This window comes from Chelonia mydas, chromosome 25, assembly GCF_015237465.2.
Source record: "Chelonia mydas isolate rCheMyd1 chromosome 25, rCheMyd1.pri.v2, whole genome shotgun sequence".
In the NCBI taxonomy this organism is placed as follows: Eukaryota; Metazoa; Chordata; order Testudines; family Cheloniidae; genus Chelonia; species Chelonia mydas.
The window spans coordinates 11,323,776-11,345,848 of record NC_057858.1 but is presented as its reverse complement, the minus strand read 5'-3'; the positions used below and the strand labels follow the sequence as shown (position 1 = coordinate 11,345,848).

At 50.4% G+C, this 22,073-nt stretch overlaps 2 protein-coding genes across 4 annotated transcripts in view; one reads left to right on the top strand and one right to left on the bottom strand.

Annotated features, from left to right (window-relative positions):
- Window positions 1-5,717: 5,717 nt before the first annotated feature.
- On the top strand, window positions 5,718-11,939 carry POLR2E (RNA polymerase II, I and III subunit E). 2 transcript variants are annotated; one of them, XM_027834404.3, is made up of 8 exons: window positions 5,718-5,872; window positions 6,804-6,978; window positions 7,844-7,959; window positions 8,901-8,981; window positions 9,233-9,291; window positions 9,493-9,571; window positions 10,560-10,642; window positions 11,370-11,939. In XM_027834404.3, the coding sequence occupies exons 1-7, from the start codon at window positions 5,816-5,818 to the stop codon at window positions 10,623-10,625; spliced, it is 633 nt and encodes a 210-aa protein (XP_027690205.1). In that variant the 5' UTR covers window positions 5,718-5,815; the 3' UTR covers window positions 10,626-10,642; window positions 11,370-11,939. The 2 variants fall into 2 exon arrangements, with proteins under 2 accessions (XP_027690205.1, XP_007072138.1); XM_007072076.4 differs by lacking the exon at window positions 11,370-11,939 and adding an exon at window positions 11,082-11,327.
- Window positions 11,940-12,759: 820 nt separating this feature from the next.
- ARHGAP45 (Rho GTPase activating protein 45) overlaps window positions 12,760-22,073 on the bottom strand; it is a 44,510-nt gene continuing 35,196 nt past the window's right edge. For both annotated transcript variants that reach the window (XM_037885627.2, XM_037885626.2), the window contains exons 19-23: window positions 21,198-21,335; window positions 18,917-19,158; window positions 18,294-18,552; window positions 17,386-17,479; window positions 12,760-16,617 (exon numbers count right to left, since the gene is read on the bottom strand). In XM_037885627.2, coding sequence (XP_037741555.1) covers window positions 16,169-16,617; window positions 17,386-17,479; window positions 18,294-18,552; window positions 18,917-19,158; window positions 21,198-21,335 — 1,182 coding nt within the window. In that variant the 3' untranslated portion in view covers window positions 12,760-16,168. The remainder of the gene's footprint in view (window positions 16,618-17,385; window positions 17,480-18,293; window positions 18,553-18,916; window positions 19,159-21,197; window positions 21,336-22,073) is intronic.

Sequence of the window (22,073 nt, the reverse complement as noted above, 5' to 3'; positions counted from 1 at the left end):
GCGACCTAAGTCCGACCCCTGCAGTCACGTGAGCTCAACCAATCAGGAGAGGGCGGGGGTTATCGCGCTTGTTTAGCCGATTGCAGCGTCCAGGGGGAGGGGGAGACCCAGGGTGGAACAGCGCAGAGTGCACCAGGCTGCAGGGGGAGGGGGTGACCGAGGGTGGAACAGCCCAGAGTGCACCAGGCTGCACTGGGGAAAAGGGGATCCAAGAGGAACAGCCCAGAGTGCACCAGGCTGCAGGGGCGACCCAGGGTGGAACAGCCCAGAGTGCACCAGGCTGCAGGGGGAGGGGGCGACCCAGGGTGGAACAGCCCAGAGTGCACCAGGCTGCAGGGGGAGGGGGCGACCCAGGGTGGAACAGCCCAGAGTGCACCAGGCTGCAGGGGGAGGGGGCGACCCAGGGTGGAGCATGTAGGGGGGGTGTTTTGCAAAGCACCAGGCAGGGCTATCTCATAATTAGCAAGTGTCACTCCTTTCTCCCAGAGTTGCCAACTGTCTAATCACATAAAGTCCAAAGCACAGTTGCCAGCTTTCACGTGGTAAATAAGCTCCTCGACTTTCACACTAAACCAAAAATCAAGCTAATCCCGTTTCAAAACAAGGCCAAAACAAGGGAATCCCTAAGAACTTCCCCCCGGCGTGCAGTCTGGGACTGTGGTGGGCCTGCTGTGCACCCCTGACTCTCTCCCCCCCCTTGCCCCAGCTTGCCAGGAGCCGATGCAAAAAAAGAAGCAGCAAGCTACAAGCCAAAAACTAGCCAACAAGCAACTCACAAGACAATTAAGCCAAAAACAAGCCCAATTTCTGCGGTTTTTTTTCGCGGGTTTGGTATGTCTGGTCCAAACCCAAACACCCTTGCCCCGCCCCCTGCCCTGAGGCCACGCCCCTTCTCCGAGGGCCCACCAAGGGGAGCTGCAGAAAGGGCACTTGGGGTGGAGGCAGTGCATAGAGACCCCCTGGCCGCCCCGGCCTGCGCCTAAAAGCCGGACATGCCGCCACTTCCGGGAACTGCATGGAGCCAGGGCAGGTAGGGAGCCTGCCTTAGCTCTGTTGCACCACCCCTGGCACCTGGCAACCCTAGTTCCCCCATTGTAGAATGGGGATAATAACTTCATTTATCCTACCTTTTGTCTATTTATTTGACTTCAGTGGAGATTGGCTCAGACCCTTGGATTGGAAGTTCTTCAGGGCAGGGACAGAACCTTTCACCGTATGTTTGTACAGCGCCTAGCACTGGGGGCACTGATCTCTGTTGGAGTCTCTTGGCAGTACTGTGCAAAATAATAGTAATAGGGGGATGCTGTTTTCTAGCCTTGAAGGATCTATGGGTAACTATAACAGTAGGATTGGTATCACTGGCAACAGGTGATTCCCAGGAAGACATAAAAGATGTTGGATCTATCCTGAAATAAACTCACACCCTCTCCCATAAAAAAAGAAAGAAACAGGGAGTGGAAAAGGAAAGGTACACTTCTTTGTAACCTCAGACCACAGACAAACCAGGTGCAGCCCAGAGGTTTAAATACCACAGAAATCCAGTGTGGAGACACCACCTTAAATGAAAGAGGATGAACTGTGGTAAGAACCTGCAGAAAGCAGTTTCCAACCCCTATTATTAAGCAGCAGTTGTTATTAAAAAGCAGATTGGAACATTTGGATGGGAAAACGGTCATTCAAAGTGAAATTAACATTGCTCAGACTCCAGCAGTAGCTCCCTAATGGCTGAATTCTAGGCAATTGCTAGGAAGAGAAAAAGATGTGGAGAAAAAATTCTAGTTCCCTCTCCCTCAACTGCTTATTTGTGGTCTTGTCATATGGTTTCCTCCCCCAGAGACTTTAACTGACACTGCAGGGTACAATTCAATGTGAAGTTTTAATTTTAAGATAGATAAAACGAGGAAGGGGTGGTGTCTAATAAAATAAAATCACTTCAATTTGGGTTGCAAAACAGGTGGGACAAGCACCTGTCAGGGATGGTCTTGGTCCTACCACAGCGCAGGGGGCTGGACTTGATGACTTCTTGAGGTCCCTTCCAGTCTGACATTTCTGTGGTTCTGTGATTAATACTAGATGGGGGTCTGTGAATTAGAAAGATTAGAAGGGTGGATGGATCATTGTTTTAGTTCATAAAATTGATCGTTTCTGTTCATGTCTTTCTGAGCCCTGATCTGCTGGCACGCAGTATTGCCTCAAAGTCAGGGAAAAAGTATGAGAAAGAATCAGCTTTGCAACCAGCAAATGAAAGGATAATGCAAGTTGGAAGAGGAAGGGGTCCTTGCTGATGGGTTGAATATTTTCTAGTGCGTTGTTAGGGAGGGAGGAGGGACGGTAACTTTGGATTACAGAACGAAAGGATAGAAAAGAACCTCAGTAGCATAGGATGTTTGTCGGGGGTCCTCTTTCTGTCTCTGCCGGTTGGCCTTATCTCTCGAAATTGCATAAAATCCCCCATCAAAGGGGCTTTTAATGTGAGCGGTGTGAGAAATTGCAAGCTTTGCTTTTGGCACGTCACGGTCCTTTGACCAAATGTCAAGAGCTGAGATGCTCAAAACTATCATCAAAACCAAGCAACCAGCACATTCAAAACTGGCTTCCCCTTCCCGCTGGGAAGGAGAAATACCCTTTCCCAAGTTAAACTGGCCACATCCAATATATGCACATTTGTCTTCGGCCTGTAAATCACTTTTCCTTTGGTCAGGAGAAATCATCAGAGCTGAATTTGTCCTATTCACAGCTACAAGGTGACACTAATGCAAGGAGGACAGACGTTTACATTGGCACCTCCCAATGCAGCAGCATGACAATTCCTATTCTATGCTATACAGGTTCTTATACCCATCTCACATCACCGTAGTATCTGAGCACTTTCCAGGCCTGCTTTAACGACGCAATTAACGTCTGTCACACAAGGTTAATTCTTTCTCTCTCCTCCTCTCCCCTGGGAGAATTGTGTGGGCCGTGAAGTGTTTTGTTTTGGTAGGATTTTGGTTTTGTTGCTTGTAAATGTCCGTGCTGCTCTGTTTGTGTTCGAGAAGGCCGGTGGGAGAAGTGCGCCTTGTGCTTGGAGCAGAAGGTGAAGAGCTTTGGGGATGGTCCTGGGTTCCCCGTGTGTTCATCCCACTGTTTCAGAGCAGTTCCCGAGAGCTCGGGCTCCTGCACAGGCAGGCTCTACCCTTACGATGCTGTAACTTGATACAACAAATCACATTGCAGGAAAACAGCCATCACGTTTTGGGGTACAATCCAGATCAGTCAGGGGCTGTGCCATCACCTTCCCAGTTACTCTGGGTGCCTTCAAATGCTCTGCTGCTGTTGCTCACAGCCTGGACACCAGCAGCCAGCTGGCAAGCATGCAGTCTCCTGAGTGTCTGTGTGCTTTGTAACTCTGGTTCAGTGCCCTGACCCCAGCAGCCGGCCTACAGCACAACAGCCCCACTCTAGTTTCTGTCACCCAGTTACCTTATGCCGGGATGACCCCAAGCACGCCAGTCCTGAATTTCTCCAAAACCGTCTGCCCTGACGCGCCCAGCCCTTTGCTGGAACATTCAGAGGAATAAGAAGGTTAATTTGCTCCTCTAAAGGAACAAAATGGACAGCTTATCACTTTAATCTATTGCTTCAGTTCAAACGCAGCACTGGGCTGGCTTAGACTAAAAGGCAAACAGGTTTATTAACAAAAGGAAGCAGGATTTGAAGTGAGTTCAAGTAGGAAGGAAAGAGTTAGAAATGGCTGCAAGCAAATAAACGTGGGAACATGCTTCTCAGACTAAAACTCAATGTCAGCCAGTTGCAATCTTTACCTCCTCAGGTTTCTCTCCTACAATCCATTCCCCTAGACTTCAGTCCCTTGATTGAAGTACCCGTCTTTCTGCAATCTAAAGAATTCGGGCCTCTTTGGTCCCTCTGGTTCTCTGCCCCTCCCTTTCTAGCCCAGTAAACCTTTGAAAAGCTTCTCTCTCAAAGTTCCTTAACCTTGCTTCAAGAGGCAGGAAGGCTTCCCGGAGTGCTGCTTCCATCCCCCATGGAAATTGTTAAGTGATCATCTCTCCCCACGTACTCTCCTGCTGCCTTTGTTTACCTCACATGTTGTCTCTGGCTGATGACCAAGTTATGCAGACAAGCAAATACAGAGCTCCTTGTGATCTGGAACTGCTGATTTCCTAACTCTCTTGTGAGCTGTTTACCGAATATGTAAATTGCAGTCCCATTGTCATAGGTCAGCCCTGCTGCATTTGTTTTCATGCTCTGCACAGACCTGTATCTGCTTCCTTCAAAACACAATACCAGAGAACATCAGTAACGCCAGGTATAATATTAACACATACATTTCACAGTGATATTAATCCCCAGTGTGATTAATCCCAGTTTCCCAGTGATATAACACACGACCCCCTTTAGCTGCTGTCCATGACTTTGCTGGAGCATGGAGAGGGAATACAGGTGCAGTTAGAATCATAGAAGATTAGGGTTGGAAGAGACCTCAGGAGGTCATCCACTCCAACCCCCTGCTCAAAGCAGGACTAACCCCAACTAAATCATCCCAGCCAGGGCTTTGTCAAACTGGGCCTTAAAAACCTCTAAGGATGGAGATTCCACCACCTCCCTAGCTAACCCATTTCAGTGCTTCATCACTCTCCTAATATCCAACCTAGACCTCCCCCACTGCAACCTGAGACCATGGCTCCTTGTTCTGTCATCTGCTACCCCTGAGAACAACTGAGCTCCATCCTCTTTGGAACCCCCCTTCAGGTAGTTGAAGGCTGTTATCAAATCCCCCCCACTCTTCTCTTCTGCAGACTAAATAAGCCCAGTTCCCTCAGCCGCTCCTCATAAGTCATGTGTCCCAGCCCCCTGATCATTTTCATTGCCCTCCGTTGGACTCTCTCCAATTTGTCCACATCCCTTCTGTAGCGGGGGGCCCAAAACTCCAGATGTGGCCTCACCAGTGCCGAATAGGGGGAAATAATCACTTCCCTCGATCTGCTGGCAATGCTTCTACTAATGAAGCCCAATATGCCATTAGCCTTCTTGGCAACAAGGGCACACTGCTGACTCGTATCCAGCTTCTCGTCCACTGTAATCCCCTTTTCTGCAGAACTGCTGCTTAGCTAGTCGGTCCCCAGCCTGTGGTGGTGCCTGGGACTCTTCCATCCTAAGTGCGGGACTCTGCACTTGTCCTCGTTGAACTTCATTAGATTTCTTTTGGCCCAATCCTCCAATTTGTCTAGGTCACTCTGGACCCTATCCCTACCCTCCAGCGTATCTACCACTCCCCGCAGCTTAGTGTCATCTGCAAACTTGCTGAGGGTGCAATCCACCCCATCCTCCAGATCAGTAATGAAGATGTTGAACAAAACCATTTGCCCCTAGCTGTAGCACCCTGGCCCTAACAGACATTGCTTGCCAAAGCTGCAATTCCCCTGCAGGTGGCAGTAATAGGCTTAGGTCTTTTGGGGGGGAACTACACTTCCCAGAAGCCTTTGTTCCTAAAGACCTCTGCAGCCATTTTACTTATCTACTTTTCTGTGCCTGTTCTTTGTGGTAAAATAATTAAGTCTAATAGAATAGCTTTTTATGGGGCACAACCCCGTGAAGCAGAAGTCAAGGGCAGGGTAAACCAAAAGGGGTGAATTGTGTGTGTGGGTGGGTACCCTGAGCATTAGCAGGCGTTTACATTAGATACCTATACTTGAGGGTCCTGAAAGCCTGTGTCTGGGGAAGACGTGTCTGCGCCTGCGCAGGAGCTGTGTCTGCGCTTGCGCAGTGGTTTTATCGGAGCTCGGCGGTGCTGGCTGCGTGAGGGGGACGCGCCATGGATGACGAGGAGGAGACCTACCGGCTCTGGAAGATCCGCAAGACCATCATGCAGGTGCGGGGCCCGGACTCCTGGGTTCTATCCCTGGTGGCGAGAGTCCGGGAGTCCGGACTCCTGGGTTCTGTCCCTGGTGGCGGGAGCCCGGACTCCTGGGTTCTATCCCTGGTGGCGGGCGGGCGAGAGTTCGGACTCCTGGGTTCTATCCCTGGTGGCGTGGGGGGCGAGAGCCTGGGAGCCCGGACTCCTGGGTTCTATCCCTGGGGGCGGGAGCCCGGACTCCTGGGTTCTATCCCTGGGGGCGGGGGAGGGGCGGACTCCTGGGTTCTGGCCTGCTCCACACTCTCTGGGTGACTTCAGCTGAATCCTTCCCCTTTTTGTGCTTTAGCTTCCCCATCTGTAAAATGGGTGCAGTGGTACTGCCCTGCTCTGCTGGGGGACTGGATTTATTACTGTCTGGTAAAGAATTTGAAGACCCTCAGATGCCAGGCACCAGACAGGGGCAGAGTGAAAACCATGCAATGACTATTATTGACTGACTCCTGTGAAAGAGAAGGGTAAAGCATGGGGAGCTATCAAAGGTCTTAGCTGTAGCTGTCTGTCTGCTGTATTCTGGAATCTGTTGTTGGGGCCTTCTCTTTCTAGAAGACGTTTTCTCACACAGGTAGGGCAGGAGAGAGGCATGACGATGGTTAACAATATAAAACATTTATATTGCTGTCGTGCCTCAACACCACAAGTAGGTTGGGCCCTGTTGTGCTTGATGCTGTACAGACATGATAGATAGCTCCTGTCCCAAACAGCCTAAAATCTAAAGATCAGTGATGCAGTGGAAGCTGTCAAATAATCTTGGTCCAGGCTCTGGAAGTGGGAAGAATATGGGCTAGGGAGGCTTTGCTGGATGGGAAATTGGGTGGGTCACATGGGGACTGTAAAGCTGCATTTATGTCTTATATGCATCATGAGTAAACGGAAATATTGTCCTCAGCTGTGTCACGATCGGGGCTATCTGGTGACCCAGGATGAATTGGATCAGACCTTGGAAGAGTTTAAAGCCCAATTTGGCGATAAGCCCAGTGAAGGGAGACCACGGCGGACTGACCTTACAGTGCTGGTGGCCCATAATGACGATCCCACAGATCAGATGTTTGTCTTCTTCCCTGGTGAGTGTGATGCTTTTACTCTCTGTGATGAACTGAGGAGTCTCAGTAAAGTTATTGGCATGAACCTCATTCTAGACTGGTGCCGGCTGCTCAGACTGGATGCAGTGCCAGCATAGAACTGATTCTTCTGCCTGGCACTTAACTAGCTGAGAGAAACTGAATGGAGGGGGTGGCTTAGCTTTTTGAGAATCGGTTCTGAAGTGCCTAGGCTTCCGGGAACAAATCCTGGGTTGGATGATCCAAGGTAGATCAGTTCAGCACCATTCAACGTGCTACTTGCTGTGTGGATATCTCAGAGGGCCAGCTCGCGCCTAGAAAAATCCTGGTAGCAGTTGATTCCAACCAGCATTTGGATAACTGCATCAGAGGTCCAATTTTGTTGGCTTTACTCAGGGCAAAACATTTCCTGAAGCCATTGAGCGTTTTGGCCAGGTACATACTGAATAGGCTGAATTCTGCAGGCTACAATCCCGACAGACTTACAGAAGGATTTTTTGGCCACTTGACTATGCACCTGCTCTCTGTCATACATTCTTTTTCTTGATGTAGCCTAGCACAGTCTGTAACATCTGGATAGATATCTCTGAACCAACTAGTCTGTAGTGAAAACAGGTCTGTTCTCTGAAGGCCCAGCTGCAATGCTGTGGTGAGTCATTTTGCACTTCCAGAAACTGCAGGTGCAATGTACTACCTGCGCTCAGAATAGCAGCAGTGTCTCGTGCAGAAGGGGAGGCTATTAGAAACCCAGGAGAGGAATATAGGTGCATTAGTATTATTCTGCAGACCAGCTGCAGAATAAAGATAAATAAAATGCAGATCTTTCATGACAACCAGAGTTGGATCACGTGACTTATTTGTTCCTCAGAGGAGCCCAAGGTTGGGATAAAGACAATCAAGATGTACTGCCAGAGAATGCAGGAAGAGAACATCACCAGGGCTCTGATTGTGGTGCAGCAGGGCATGACTCCCTCAGCAAAGCAGGTAGGTGGTGATCCTGCATGAGGGCTGGTTGGGAGTTTATAGGATGGGGACTGAGAGTTCATAGGATGCACACTTGTATGCCTCTGGGGTTTTTTGGTACCAAATGCACAGTGGTCCGTGCCATGTAGGTTAAACTTTTTGCTTAACTTTGTTCTCTTTAAAACAATGCGTGACCATGCCCATCACACGTGGGCACTGTGCACTTGCAGACAGTGCAGAACCCGCAGGTAATAGGGCACATGAGCATTGTAGGACAGTCTTAACACCCATTTGCTAAGGCAGAACTTGTTTAGGTCATGTGTACTCAATAGGAGCTACCTGCACACACAACTGTGCAACACGACCAGAACTCTTACCTGGCTTTCAGGGGACTGAGTTTAGCTACATTTAAAGTTTTGCGAGGGTAACCTTAAACTCTGTTAACAAAGTTTTTTGTTGATGAATTATTAGTACCTATAGACTACAGCAATGGGCACGAGAGAGTCAGACACATTCCTTGCACCAAAGATTTTATAGTCTTGGGTGGACAAGACTAAGAGTAGTTTACAAAAGGGGAAGAGATTGTGGTGAAGAAAAGCAGGCTGGAGTGGTTGGGAGTAAGAGTAAACAAGGATGGAGAAATAAGGCCTCAGACTTGATGAAGGAAGGGAATGGTGTGCTTGAGCGATGGGCAAAGAGAGACAGGGGCAGGAGAAGTGAGCTAAGGAGATGTTGGAAAGAAAGGAAAAGGTGATTGTGTGTTTAGCATCTTGGCTAAGAGATCCACTCTCCCCTTGATTTATGTATAGATATGATTGATGTTACTGTGGGTAATATACTGGCTGTAGTGTTTGGTGCTCATTAAAGTTCAGTTCTGACTAGGCAGGATCACGTTGGACTAATGTGTGCCGGGGCCCCTTCTTCTATGCTGAAGTTTAAAATCCTTTTGGTTTTTCTTTCAGTCATTGGTGGACATGGCTCCCAAATACATCCTGGAACAATTCCTGCAGCAGGAGCTGCTGATCAACATCACAGAGCATGAGGTGAGTTGGATGCTTGGGGAGCATGAAGTGAGTGCAGGATAGTTGGCTTTTACTCTGGACTATCTGGGTGTAAATCAACCCCTTGAAATTCTTTTCCTGTGTATTTTGTGTTGCTGGGTGGTGGGCCACAGATAGTGGCAAGGGAGACTAGAATGGCTGTGTACGAACCCTGGTCATCACAGGAAATAACTGTTCTCTCCTCCTTTCTGATCTCAGCCTGCCTAAATCTGACTCTGCTTTTGTGTTTACAGTTGGTTCCAGAGCATGTGGTCATGACAAAGGAAGAAGTAACTGAATTACTAGCCAGATAGTATCCTTTTGTTTGCTCCAAATGTCAGTCCCTCCCCTACCAGCATGGAAGTGATTCACTCATGTTGTGTTGGAAATGGCTAGACCTCTGATGTGTACAACAGGCGGTTATGTGCTCTGTTGGCCTTGCCCCCTGCTGGGATAAAGCAGGGCTGGATGATAACCCTTCTGGTGGCAGGTTTTCCTTCACTGTGTTTCTCAGCAAACTGAGAGAGAACCAGCTCCCCAGGATACAGGCTGGAGATCCCGTGGCCAGATACTTCGGAATAAAGCGTGGGCAGGTAAGGAGCAAAGCAGGGTGACAGAGGTAGCTCCTGGGGAAGAGCATCGAGACAGAGCCTCTTGAAAGCTCTGTCTTTAAGGCCTGATGGTCTATAAATAAGCACCATGGGTCTCATAACTAGTACCAAATATGGGGTCCCTGCCTCCTTTATGTATAACCCCCAGTGTGGGTAGTGGAAGCTGCACAGAGTGACTGCAGGATTTGGCCCTCCATGCCTCCTCCTGTCTGTTATGTTAAGAGTCTTGAGGCACGGTTCTTATCGAGTTCCTTGGGTATTACGCACCCAGGATTGGGTCTTCAGGTGGCTCTGCGGGTCCCTCATCCAGAAAGAATTTCCTCCCCAGGAGAGTTGCATCTGAATGAGGAATCTTCATTGCCTTTGGGATGGGAGCTGATCTTGTGCTATTCAGATGTCACCCCTTTCTCTACTAAAGGGTGCTATGCTGGTGCGCATAATTAAGAACCCCCTCCGATAGAGAGCTGTGGCAGGGTTCTGATTCAGTGTGTGTTTTCCTCCCCCTTGTCACTTAAAAAGCTTCTGTCAGAGCTTCTGCATTTCTACCCTAATCTGGCTGAGCTATCCCCAGCCATCCCTGCACTGTGTAAATGGTACAGCACCCTCCCATGGAGCATTGCTGGGGGTCAAGGATCGCTCGTTAGATCACCTGCTGGACTTTACACCCTTGGCGTTGGTGTGGAGTGGCTGATTAAACTCACTCATTCATGCTTCACAAGCACATCTGTGTAATCTGTCCCCTGCATGTCGTGCCAAGCACATTGTACTTGTCCCTTAGCTATGGGCAGCTCTCTGACTGGTTTCCTCCCTCAGTGCTGAGAATCAAGCACTCTACACCCTCCTCTCCAGAGGCTGAATGCTTCTGCCTCTTCATTGGGCACCTGAGCCAATCCCTGCAGCGGGGAGCCCTGCCAGGTGAAATTCAGAGCTGCTTTTCATTGCTTGTAAACTGTTTTTGTTGCCTTTGCAGGTGGTCAAGATCATAAGACCTAGCGAGACTGCAGGGCGATACATCACCTACCGACTGGTTCAGTAGTCTGTGCTGTACATCAGGTAACGTTGCGGCGTCTCTCTGATGGGAGTGCCTAGCTGTGATATGGTTGAACGGTGTCAGAAATGAATGCTGTAACTTCACTTCACATTAGCACTTATAAAGTGGAGATGTTTTCAGCTGAACTGGACAAAACTCCAAACGGGCCCTGGAGGAGAGTTCCATGCAGTGTATTGAAGGATGAAGTAAATGGTACCTAATGTGCATGCTCGTTATAAACCTCTCCTTGCAAAATATATGTTCCACATCTGGTTAGTGAAAGGGCATTTGCCATTGTGAAGTCAGAGGGTGGCTTCAGTTTGAGGTGGGGCTGGATGTGAAGCTCTTGGTGCAGGACAGAGTCTGTGTGGCAGCTTGGTGGAAGTGCAGGGGTAAGATGATGTGTCTGAACTAAAAGATGATCTTTCTCTTGAGAGAAATTCCAGATTCTCTTTCTTCCAGGTATGGAAGAGGAATCCTGTGTTATCTGATCTACGCCCTGTCGGCTCTATGGGTTGGCTGTCCTCTTAAATCCAGATCCTTGAATCTGATTTCAAGTTATATCCCTATTGCAGGGAGTTAGCTCTTCCTTTGCACTCACTGACCTCTCTCTCCCTGGAGGCCTCCTGACTGGACTGAAGCTCAATGCCATGGGCTATTTAATTTAATTTTGAACGGAATTTTATTTTAATAAAGGTTTGTGCTACACACGTTCTCACTGGTGCGGTGTTTCTCCAACTTCCCTTGCAGCAGAGCCTCCTGACGCCTGCTGTTCCGGACTTCCCTTCTGGGAACATCTTGAGCCAGTAAGCGCTCTAATGAAGTCTGCTCCCGGTGTCCTGAGCCGTAGCTCTCACGCCTGTGTTCATTAGCTAGCTGGACTTTCCCTGCACGGCTCTGGCAATACTTCAGCCGCTCTGTTTGAGCTGAGCCTGACCGTGGACAAGTATCCAAGCTGTGTTAACAGGAGCCCGTCTCAACAGGGAGTCTCCAAAAAGCCCATAGAGACAGACTGCTGCTTCCCTCTGCCCCAGCCTCGCCACTGACATGGAACGCCCTGCTTTCCCAGATGGCTGTGTGGGTTGAATTCTGGTATGCATGGGAGTGTTCCAATGCTGTCTCATCCTCTAGCTCAGTGGGTCTCAAACTTTTTTTTTCCTGCGGATCACTTGAAAATTGCGGAGGGTCTCAGAGGGCCACTTAATCTTTCCAAATGTTGTTTGTACCATTAGCTAACTATTGCAAAGCGCTTTGGATAAAAGCGCTATATAAAAAAACTTTTTTTGTTCTACAAATAAAAGCACACAACTCATATTTTCATATCAGTAGTTTTTCCTTTCTAATGCGATGGATGTGCCCTCTCTCCCCTGTTGCGGCAGCCCCCGAGCTGGGGCTGGGAAGGAGCGGGGGGTCTCTCCCTGACGGCCCCCAAGCTGGGGAAAGTCACCACTTTCTCTGGCTGCCGCAGCCCTGCACATCCCAAATTCCTCCCATCCCCTCTTCTCACCCCATTGCCCCCTCCCACCTACCTCCTATTCCCCCCCCCAGGCCACCACCTCACCTTACATATGCGTCTTCTCCAAGGTCCAGGCACCTAGGTAGTGGAGCTGTGCTAATTAGGTGGGTGGCCCTTCATTCTATTGAGTGCAGCCACCTTAGAGGGAATGTCCACGGACCACCTGAATGAGCTCGTGGACTGCTGGTGGTCCAGGGACCACAGTCTGAGAACCTCTGCTCTAGCTGTTTCAAATCCTGTTTTAACCCTTCTCTAAAGCCTTTCCCATTCAAAGTATTTCTCTCCCAACTGATAAGCCTCTTCCTACCCCCAGTGCGGCATACCTCTTACAGCTGGAGAAACTGAGGCACAGAAGTGACTTGCTCAAGGTCACACAGCAGGTTGGTGTCAGAATTGGGCATAAAACTCAGGAGTCTTGACTCCCAGGCTTATGCTAGGCACTAGATTGCACTGCCTCGTATTGCTGCTCCTGTGTGTAAATATTCATTGTAGTGCACAGGAACTGAGATGCCACCGTGCAGCTGAGACTGGTCATGAAGATGGCAGCTCAGTCTTCTCTCCTTAGCTATTTGGCACAGCAGAGCTGATAAAGGGAGGTTTGAACACATTGCTCTGACTCGTGGAAACGCTCATCTGAACACATTTTTATTTCTTTGAAGCATGTGGATTTGCATAGAGCACAAACGACATAAGACTTCTGTGCACAGCAAGGCTGTGACTTGTGTTCATATAAACATGCTCCATCTCTGGCAGCTGAACAATATACAAACACAGGCTGCATGGTACCATGCTAAGCACAAACACAGCACTTGTAACACCGAAACTCCATTCCCTCTTGTGCACCCACTCAGCTGTCCAGGCACACCCACTCGCCATATTGCCCAGGGTTAGCAGTAGGACAGGACTGTAGTGAAGCAGTTCTGATTCCTTCTCCTAAGATGGAAACAAGCTGCAGTAAAATGTAACCGTTGTATTGAAGGACAATGCAGTGAGGAGTCTTGCAGTCTTCCAGCTCAGTTACAAACAAACCAGTTTGTGGTCTACTTTAGATAGGTTACCTCCACCTCTACAAGCAGCTGTATTTCTTCACCAAGAAACTTCTGCCATTATTTTAACTGGGGCTTGGAGAGTTCCAGGCATCTCGCATTCCTGAGTTCTTTCCACTTGCTTCAAAGATGATTGATCCTCTTAGCTCTGGCGTCTATAACATTTGGCTGAACAACAGAATCTTTATTCCTCCCTTCATAATGCAGCAGTATGTAATTACCATCCCAAACCTGGGACGTAGCCATCCATTCAGTACAGCAGTAGCTATGCCCAAGGGTGGCTTGATTTGGTGGCTTCTCCCGAGCAGGGACAGCCCCAGGGGTATTTTAGGCTCCTCACATAGAAATCAGTGGAAGTCAGGAGCCTAAACCCCTGTGAGGATCTGGGCATGAGACAGTACTAGACCCCGAACAGGTTTAGAGTGCCACGGTTCTCTCTAGCTGCGGCAGGTTGTCTGCTTAATCTGTGAGCTGGGCCTAGTGACCTCTAGTGGTGAAGCCTGTTCTCTGAACAGGGGCAGATGTTTTTGTCCCAGCCACATGACTCCGTAAGTTGCTGAGGAAGAGTGTCTGTGTGTAAGTCATAGAAAGCAGCTTTCGCTCCTGCTGTGGTTTTTTTTTTTTTTTTTGGATCGCCTCGGAATGTCGCCTATCCTCGGTGGATCTCTTGGGTGAGGAGAAACAGCCCGTCCTTGTTAAATTAAGCTACGAGGTGACAGACAGTGTTGGATAGGAGCATGAGTCCGGGGAAGCAATCGTAGAATTTGTCCGTGTGATTGATGTCCATGCCCCCTTATGCACAAGTGACAGTGGGAGCTTTATGTGTATACCATGGGGGGATGGCAGGCATCATGCTTTGACTGAATACAAAATGCAGAAAGCTGAATCCTGGAGGCAGGCTTTGTTTTCAGCTGAAATTAATAACCCTCACAACAGGCCTGGGAGGTAGCTAACTTGTACACCTGCTCTACAGAGAGATAGGTGACTTATTCAAGGGTGGAGAGGTACGGTGTTCAAATAAGAGTTTCTGAGCTCAGCTCACTAGACTGTACCCTTAAAATGACAGTTTGTGGGCTAGCAAAAGTAGCGATTGACCACACCAGCCAGCAGGTGCTCAGAGTTGGGGAGTAATGTGCATGCGGTGGGCTGGAGACTGTAACCTGACTGCTTCATGTGATCACACCAGCACAGGTGAGTGAAACTTGGCTGGGGAGCTGGTGGTGTTTGTTCAGCTTTCTCCCTGCTCACTTACGGGGTTTAGCAACACTCTCAACCGTTGCAAGAGGAACATGGAAGCCTGAGGACAGGCTGGGGTGGGAAATAAGAGGAAGTGATTTTCAGCTATTTTGTTTTAAAATCTATTTGCAAATTCAGTCTCTTCTGCTACTGCAGTGATGTGAGCTCCTGTGTTTCTTTAAAGTCATCATGCCTGGTTCTGTTTATTCCCTTAAGCTCCTTTGCCAGCTGTGTCCTTGGGCACATGTTGACAGGTCAGCTAAAGAGCCCCCGACACTGGAATGTCCAGTAGCTCAATTCAGGCAACTCCTGTCCCACTGAAGGCAGCTTGTCCTGTGGATTGGGGCAGAGAGGGCAAGTCATCCGGCTCTCAGCAAGAGGCACAGTTGGAGTGGCTGTGTCTGCATCATGGATTTCCATTCCTGTGAGCACTGTGCACCCCTTCTTTGTTGAAATTACAGTTCAAGCTCCTTTAAAAACAGCTCAGGTTAGGGTACTGGCTGCCTGTAGAAGAAACTGCAGGAAGGACTAAAGAGAGCCCAGGATCCAAAGGAATTACAGCTGGGAAAACCTGCCTGCCCCGTGGCACCCTCCACGCTAATTCACAGCAGTGAGTCGAGAACAGCCAGCCGCTCTCACGCAGTGTCATCTATGATCTTGCCGAGCGGAAGAAAGACCATAAATAAGCTGGGTGTGGAAAGGCAGGTCACTAGTTAAGTCCCATGTTTCACAGGAGTGCCCCGGGTTCTTGCAGTTGACTTGTAGCTGCAGTTGGCATGCCTGGGCCAGTCAGCCATAAGTGTTTGTGCCCTTTGTGAGCATCACACAGCAATACACAGTCTCAATACGTGAAGTTCCCCACTCCACCCCACCCAAGTTATACAGGAGGACAGCAGTGACTTCCACCTTCCTGCCAAACCTGGCTACTCTCAAACCTGCCTCTAGAAGCTTTATCCCCCCTCTACCGACCGGCTGTCTGTGCTTGGGTGACACCTATGCGAGGTTGTGGTAGGCAATTGCCCAAAAGCTGTCCATGATGCCACTCCCACTGCTCTGTGTGGCATCCTATCTGCCACCACAGAGCCTGTGCATCTCCATGGTACAAAGCGTTCTGGGATCTACTCCGTACAAACATAAGAGATTTATTCTGCCACCTGGGATGCTTAGACTTGAGGGGAAAGAAGGTGGCGCGTTCTTAAAACAGGTTAGTTAAACGCAAAGCACTCTCGTGTCCCTTCCTAGTCCTGGAAGCTGGAGTTTTCAGTAATCGCTGCAGCGGATTAGACGCTTCAGTAGCTGCATCTCTGTTCTTGACGAGCTATTTAAATAAAGGTGAGTTTAAACCCTCTGCAGCAGCATGGCATAGATACAGCCAGGGTCTGGATCCCTTCCCAATCCACCAGGACGAGGTCAAATCCACCCTCGTTGGACGACTCCTCTCAAAGGAATATGCTTTATGGCTATAGTTACTGTCTAGCTGAAGCTGTGGTACTGCAAGGACAACTCGTCGTCTGGCTGATTGGAACGTCCATGCGGAGGGGGTTTGTATGGAAGCTCCAGTCACTAGATAAAGGTGACTACTGTCTGCAGCTAGCATACGAAACCCTTGTGAGCTCCCTGAGGCTTGGCTGCGCCTGACTCCTCCCTTCCCTGAATATGCACAGCATCGCCCTTCGCGTAGCTGCATGCGGGTAGCCCCTCTGGCCAGCCCCCCTGCCCCGTTGTCCATTGCATAGCCTTTGCATGGTGGCCTAGACAAACCTGGGCTGCCATTCGCTGGCTGACCTCACCACTATCGTGCCGTCCCGTAGCCGAACGGCGGGCAGCAGCCGGTGCCCCCGGCAGCGCTCGGACAGCAGCGTGTTATTGGACTGGTTTGTGTTACAGTCAGAAAGAGGTGTCTCTTGCTGGCCTGCCTTGCCCTCTGTCTCCGAGACGGATTCCTCTTCCGGGTCGCTCTGCTCTTCCTCCCCTGCCGGGTTGCGCTGCAGGGAAGAGGTGCACTCCGCGTCCGACTGGCCCACGCTGCCGGTCGTGCTCAGCTGCCCCTCGCTCACGTCGTCGCAGAATTGAGCCTCGTCCGTGCTTGTCTCGCTTCCTTGCTTCACCAGCCGCTGCCTCGGGGCTCCCTCCTCTGCAGCCGGCAGTTCCGCCCCCTCTTCCAGCTCCGAGTCGGAATCTATCGAGCGGTCGCCAGATTCTGCGGGACACGCATGGCTTTCTATAACCCTCCGGCCCTACTAGCAAGACCCTGGGACACCAGAGCCACGTGCCAGGATGGGGAAGGTTTTTATGTTACCCCTGGTACTGCCACCAGTGGCTCTGGGTCTCTACTGCTCCCCCCTTTCCCCTGCAAAATGGGCACTGCCGGGCTGGGCGGTTTTTCTGCCCTTAGAGAGATCAGCCCCCTGTTGGCCGCAGAGGGTCCCAGTGGCAATTTTCTCTACAGCAGCAAGATCTGCATCCATTCAGCTGCGATGGAAATGGGAGCAGAGCGGCGATTGCTCTGAAGTAAGAATGGATGGGAGGGCTGAGCTGAGACCAACGACTTGTACGTCTACACCGGGCAACTTCACAGCACAGGCCCTGCCCATGAGAGATGCTGATCAACAAGACTGGGGCCTCACGGGCTCCTTCCACTGGCCAGATGCAGCATGATCCCTGCCAGTGTTCCCTGATAGCCAAAGGCCACCTCTTAGGGGTGAAGCTCTGTCATCCTTTGTCCATTGAGTCCTTGGCCTCCCTGATGAGAATGACCCATGGGGCTCAGCCAGCCTCAATAGCAACTTGGACACGTGCCCACTAGGATCATGAAATTCACTGGTGGTAACTTCTGGTCATTCTCAACCTGGGGCCAGTTTGGAGCTAGTAGCTTGGAGGTGAACAACTCTCTGGAGCTACCTTTGCATCGTTCAGAAGAATTGGAACATCGGGGGGAGGGCAGGGCCTGCCTGTGGCTGTCACTCACCTCTGAACGGATCGGCGTTGTTCTCTGAATCCCCCTTCTCCAAGGGCACCTCAAGGTACGGGATGTTGCTGTGTGGAACCAGGGGTTTGTTGTCCTGGGAGGGAAGGTGGAAGAGGAGCAAGGTGAACAAATGGGGTGCGGGAAGGGGCCATTGCAATGCTCTGCTGTTCTCAATCTAAATTAAGGCCCTTTAAAGCCAGATCACAACACTCCCTTACCTTGCTCTTGGCTATAAGGGAAATGGGTCATGAACCTCCATTCAGAGGAACAAAAGCATAACTGGGTCAGTCTGTCTCAGTAGCCAGTATTTTAAAATGGGGGTGATAATCCATCCTTCCTCCCCCTCCTTTTCTGTCTTGTCTGCTGTATGTTTGTACAGCCATGGGGCCTTGATCCTTGCGGGGGCCCTCCTCCAAATACTACGGTCATACCAATAGTAACAACTACCAAGCTTCTGGTAAACGCAATACAGCAGCGTATCCTGACACGAGGGCTATCTGAGAATCTATCCCCAAAGAAGGTAGCTGGCTGAATCCTGGCTGAAATTCTGCTCTCTGGCTTGGCACGAATGACACTTTTGAAAAGTTGTTTGATGCTAGATAGGTAGGAGGCTTCTTTCCTTCCTTGCAGCATGCAGGGCCTGGTCAACTCAGCTCCCTTTGTTCCCTTCTTCTGATGGGGGCCTGCCCTAGGTCAGAGAGACGGCTCCGCTTCCTCTGTGGGGCGCTGGCTGCTTCTCCCTTCCTTTTAAAGCCCGTTCATGCCACACCCTCCTCTCCTGCTCACCCTCGTTCCTCTTGCTGGCACCAAAAGGCCCAGTAGTGCAAGCAGAAATAGAAGGTCTCGTTAGATAAGTGCTCCCCCACCCCAATTCTAGGACTTGTAACACGACTCGGAGGGACTCCCACCTGGCTAGAGTGCCTGGTCCCCTCTTCGGCATCCTCTGTGTGTTTGTCAGAGCTGGTCAGTAGCTGAGCCACCTTGTTCTCGAAAATGGTTGAGTAGAAGATGATGAGGGCCTCAATGATGCGAGCCTGGTGGGGGTAATCGACCAGCGAGGACAGGGAGATGGTGGCCTCGGTGGGCCGGGGGCGCATCAGCGTTGGCCCGAAGACAATGCCCAGGTTGCTCGAGGTCATTTTGTTATCCTGTTCTACTTCCACAATCCTGAAGGAGCCAGGGAGCAGAAAAAGACGTGTTCATGGGAGAACAGGATGGGAAGGGGGACCGGAGTGGAGGGGGAGGAGAGAGAAAGGGACAGATGGAATTCGTACTGCACAGGGGCTGCTCTGCCTGTGGTCCAGGTATCCCACTTCTCCGGGGGGAGTGACAGCATCTGAATGGGAGGAGAGGACCCCCACCCACCCACCCTGCTAGTTCTGGAGAGGACTCCGCTGCCCTCAGACCTAACTTCCATTTTTGGGAGGGAGGCTGCCTGAACCCCCACCCTCCCATTTCAAGGATGGGGGGGTGGCGGGTGTTGCAACATCACTAACAACCCCCTCTTGCAGCTCTCCTCACCCCTCCTCACCTTCTCAGGTGCTGCACGATGTACTGCAGCGTGGCCAAGTTCTCCCGTGGAAGCTCCTTCAGCAGCTCCTTCAACTTTGTCACCAATGTCACCACCATCTTGTCCGTCTCAGCTCCCTTGTCCACCAGCTCGGGACCTCCCTTCCCAGCCTTGGTCTTGGTCTCGCCCCCACCTTGCAGGCTTTCCTTGGCCAGGCCCATGAGTTCATTGTACAGCCGGAAGGGCATGATGGGTTCTGGCAGCTTCAAGAAAGAACAGACGGGGGAGATGAGTCCGTGAAGGCAAATGCACAGACTCAGCGCTCACCAGGGCCAAGGCTGTAAAGCAATTTCAGATAACAGGAGATGCCCCTAGGCTCTAGGGCGGTCCTCTCCTTCCTGAATCTGCTCCCTGTCCTAGCTCACTGTGCTGAGAAAACTCTCGTCCTTTCTTCAGCAAACTTCTATGGCAAGGAAACCTCCCAAACGCTCCTGAGCTACCCACAATGCAGTGAGGGAAGGAAAGGGCCTCTCTCTCTCAGCCGCCCCTGCTTGCTAGGCATTCAGTCATCAGAGACCCGGCTTCACCCCCGTGCCACGTAAATTCAGCCCCATCTTGCTATTTATTCCTGTAAATTACACACTCGTTTATCCCAGAACTTTGGATTTACCGAGCTCCTTCCCTCCCAATGCACTACAGGTCCCGAGCACCACAGCCATGCAGCCACCTCTGGGGTTAAGCAGGCAACCTGCTGCACAATGCTGAGGGGAGACTTTGGCCAAGGATGTTTTTGGGGGCTCGCTAATGGCCCTGGGAAGCAAACACGAACTTGGTTTGCAAACTGCACGGAGCTCAGTTTAGCCACCGTGGAGGCCAGAGGGCGGCGTCAGTGCTGTTGGCATTCAAAAGTCTGTTTCCAGGGAACCTTGATGCTTCAAACCTTTAAGCACCAACCACTGAGCCGCTCCCTCTGGCATGTCTGAGTGATGACATGGAGACTTCCTGTCTCATGAATCATGAAGACTTCCTGTTGCTTTGGCTTGGTTTTCAGGCTGCTCTAACTAGGGACTTGAAAACAGAGTCTAACGTTGATCGGCTTCTCTCTTTCCCCTGCTTGGCTGTCCTGCCTTTCCAAACAGGCGCCAGGTCATGTCCTCAGCCACTGTAATTCAGCATAGTGCCACTGCCTTCAAAGAGGCCCTGCCCGCTTGGAGACTAGGGGAGGGTCTGTCCATAAACCCCTGCCCCTAAGGAGTTAACAGGTGCGAGGTTACCAAACCCACAGTCTAAAGCGAAAGAGACAAGCTGCTTCCCCTTCTGCCTTGCAGCGTCTGTTGTTTGAGGATGTGGGCCGCCCGTTTTAATGGGCTAGTTTCACATGCTGGGGCCTTGGCCAAAGGAGAACTGGGAGAGTCGTCGGTACCAACCACCTTGAACGCCAAGGCATGAACAACAGCCGCTGCACCAGAACTGGCCTTGCGGGGGGTGTGTGTGTGTGTGTGTGTCTGTGTCTGTCTGTCTAATGCTGGGTTCACAGAATGAAGCTTGCAAACTACCCCTGGACCAGGCCCAGCATGAGCAGTGGCCAGGCAAGAATCCCCCCTATTGTGCCCCTTGCCCATACATCCACAACCGCATGCCTTATCTCTGACTCTAGGCATGGGTGAAATCTGTCTCTGTGGTGTGCCCCTGAAGGGGTGAATTGGTGGACTGGCAACTGCCACGGTAGTTTTGCAGTGTGGGCACCTGTCGACCAAGAAATGATCTCATTGCATGCAGGCTGCCAAAGAACCGCTCGATGGACCATCTTCAGCAGTGTTGTCAAGCATTCAAAAATCATGAGTCATCTCGCCCCCAAAATAAAGCAGGAGTGTTTTGTTTGTTTAGCAACTAATAGATTTGGGGGAGTTGTACTTGCCTGTTGGTTTCAGAGTCATTGAGTTCACAAAGGGCGACAAACTTGCTTTTGCTTTAGATGAGATTTTGGGGGAAGTCCTTTCTTTCAGGAGTTGGGACTTTAAGAAAAAAACACCAAAGAGCAGGATAAAATCCCAAAAGTTGGCAATGCTGCTTTAGGTTCCTACTGGCCTGCTTTGAATTTGGATATATGATTTCAATACCTTAGGTCTCTACCATTGGCATGGACCAGCCAGCATACAGAGTTTAACTCTAGTTTGTGGCTGAACTCCTCCTGCCAGAGGTGACCCAGTGGGGCTGGGTATGATCCCCGAAAAGATTTCCTTTGGCGATTCTCCACCTCATGCAGTGCAGAGAGAATCCTGGAGGGTCAGGAACTTGTTACCTGTCGCAGGTAGAGCTTCAGGACGTTGCTGATATCGTGAGGGGAGGCTTGGGACAGCTCCACCAGCTCCTTCCCATTCTCAAATGCCTGGCAAAGCTTCTCCACGCGTGTCTTCACGCCGTTGACTCGATAGATGCCCTGCAAAGGGGGACATGAGGTTCAAAGGAGACCAGGAGGGGTGTTTCACCACTAGCTAACCCAGCACAGTGGGCTTATCACCCCATGCCTGGTTCTGTGGTTAGAAACAACAAATCAAAAGACTGGGACTGTTCATCTTGGAAAGGAGATGACTTGGGGTGGGGGGTAGGATAGAGGTCTGTAAAATCGTGAATGGTTTGGAGAAAGTGAATAAGGAAGTATTATTTACCCCTTTGTATAATACATGAACCAAGGGTCACCCAATGAAATTAATAGACAGCAGGTTTAAAACAAACAAAAGGAAGTACTTCGTCACCCAACGCACAGGCAACCTGTGGAACTCATTGCCAGGGGATGTTGTGAAGGCCAAAAGTATAATGGGGTTCAAAAAAGAATTAGGTAAGTTCATGGAGGATAGGCCCATCAATAGCTATTAGCCAAGATGGACAGGGATGCTGCTGCCACGCTCTGGGTGGCCCTAGCCTCTGACTGCCAGAAGCTGGGAGTGGACGACAGGAGATGGATCATTCAATGATTGCCTGTTTTGCTCATTCCCTCTAAAGCACCTGGCATTGGCCACTGTCAGAAGACAGGACACTCGGCTAGGTGGACCATTGGTGTGACTCAGTATGACTGATCTTATGTTATTCGTAGTTAGTTATATAACAGCCTTTAAACCCAAGTGCTGCTATTTGATGCCTCAGTTTCCCCATCTGTGAACCAGGAGATGTCTTACCC

Excerpts from the sequence above, each read along its gene's own strand:
- POLR2E (XM_027834404.3), top strand. The coding sequence starts at position 5,816 with ATGGATGACGAGGAGGAGACCTACCGGCTCTGGAAGATCCGCAAGACC. Across the intron at positions 6,979-7,843 it reads GATGTTTGTCTTCTTCCCTG|AGGAGCCCAAGGTTGGGATA; the intron begins GTGAGTGTGATG and ends TTTGTTCCTCAG. Across the intron at positions 9,292-9,492 it reads ACTGAATTACTAGCCAGATA|CAAACTGAGAGAGAACCAGC; the intron begins GTATCCTTTTGT and ends TGTGTTTCTCAG.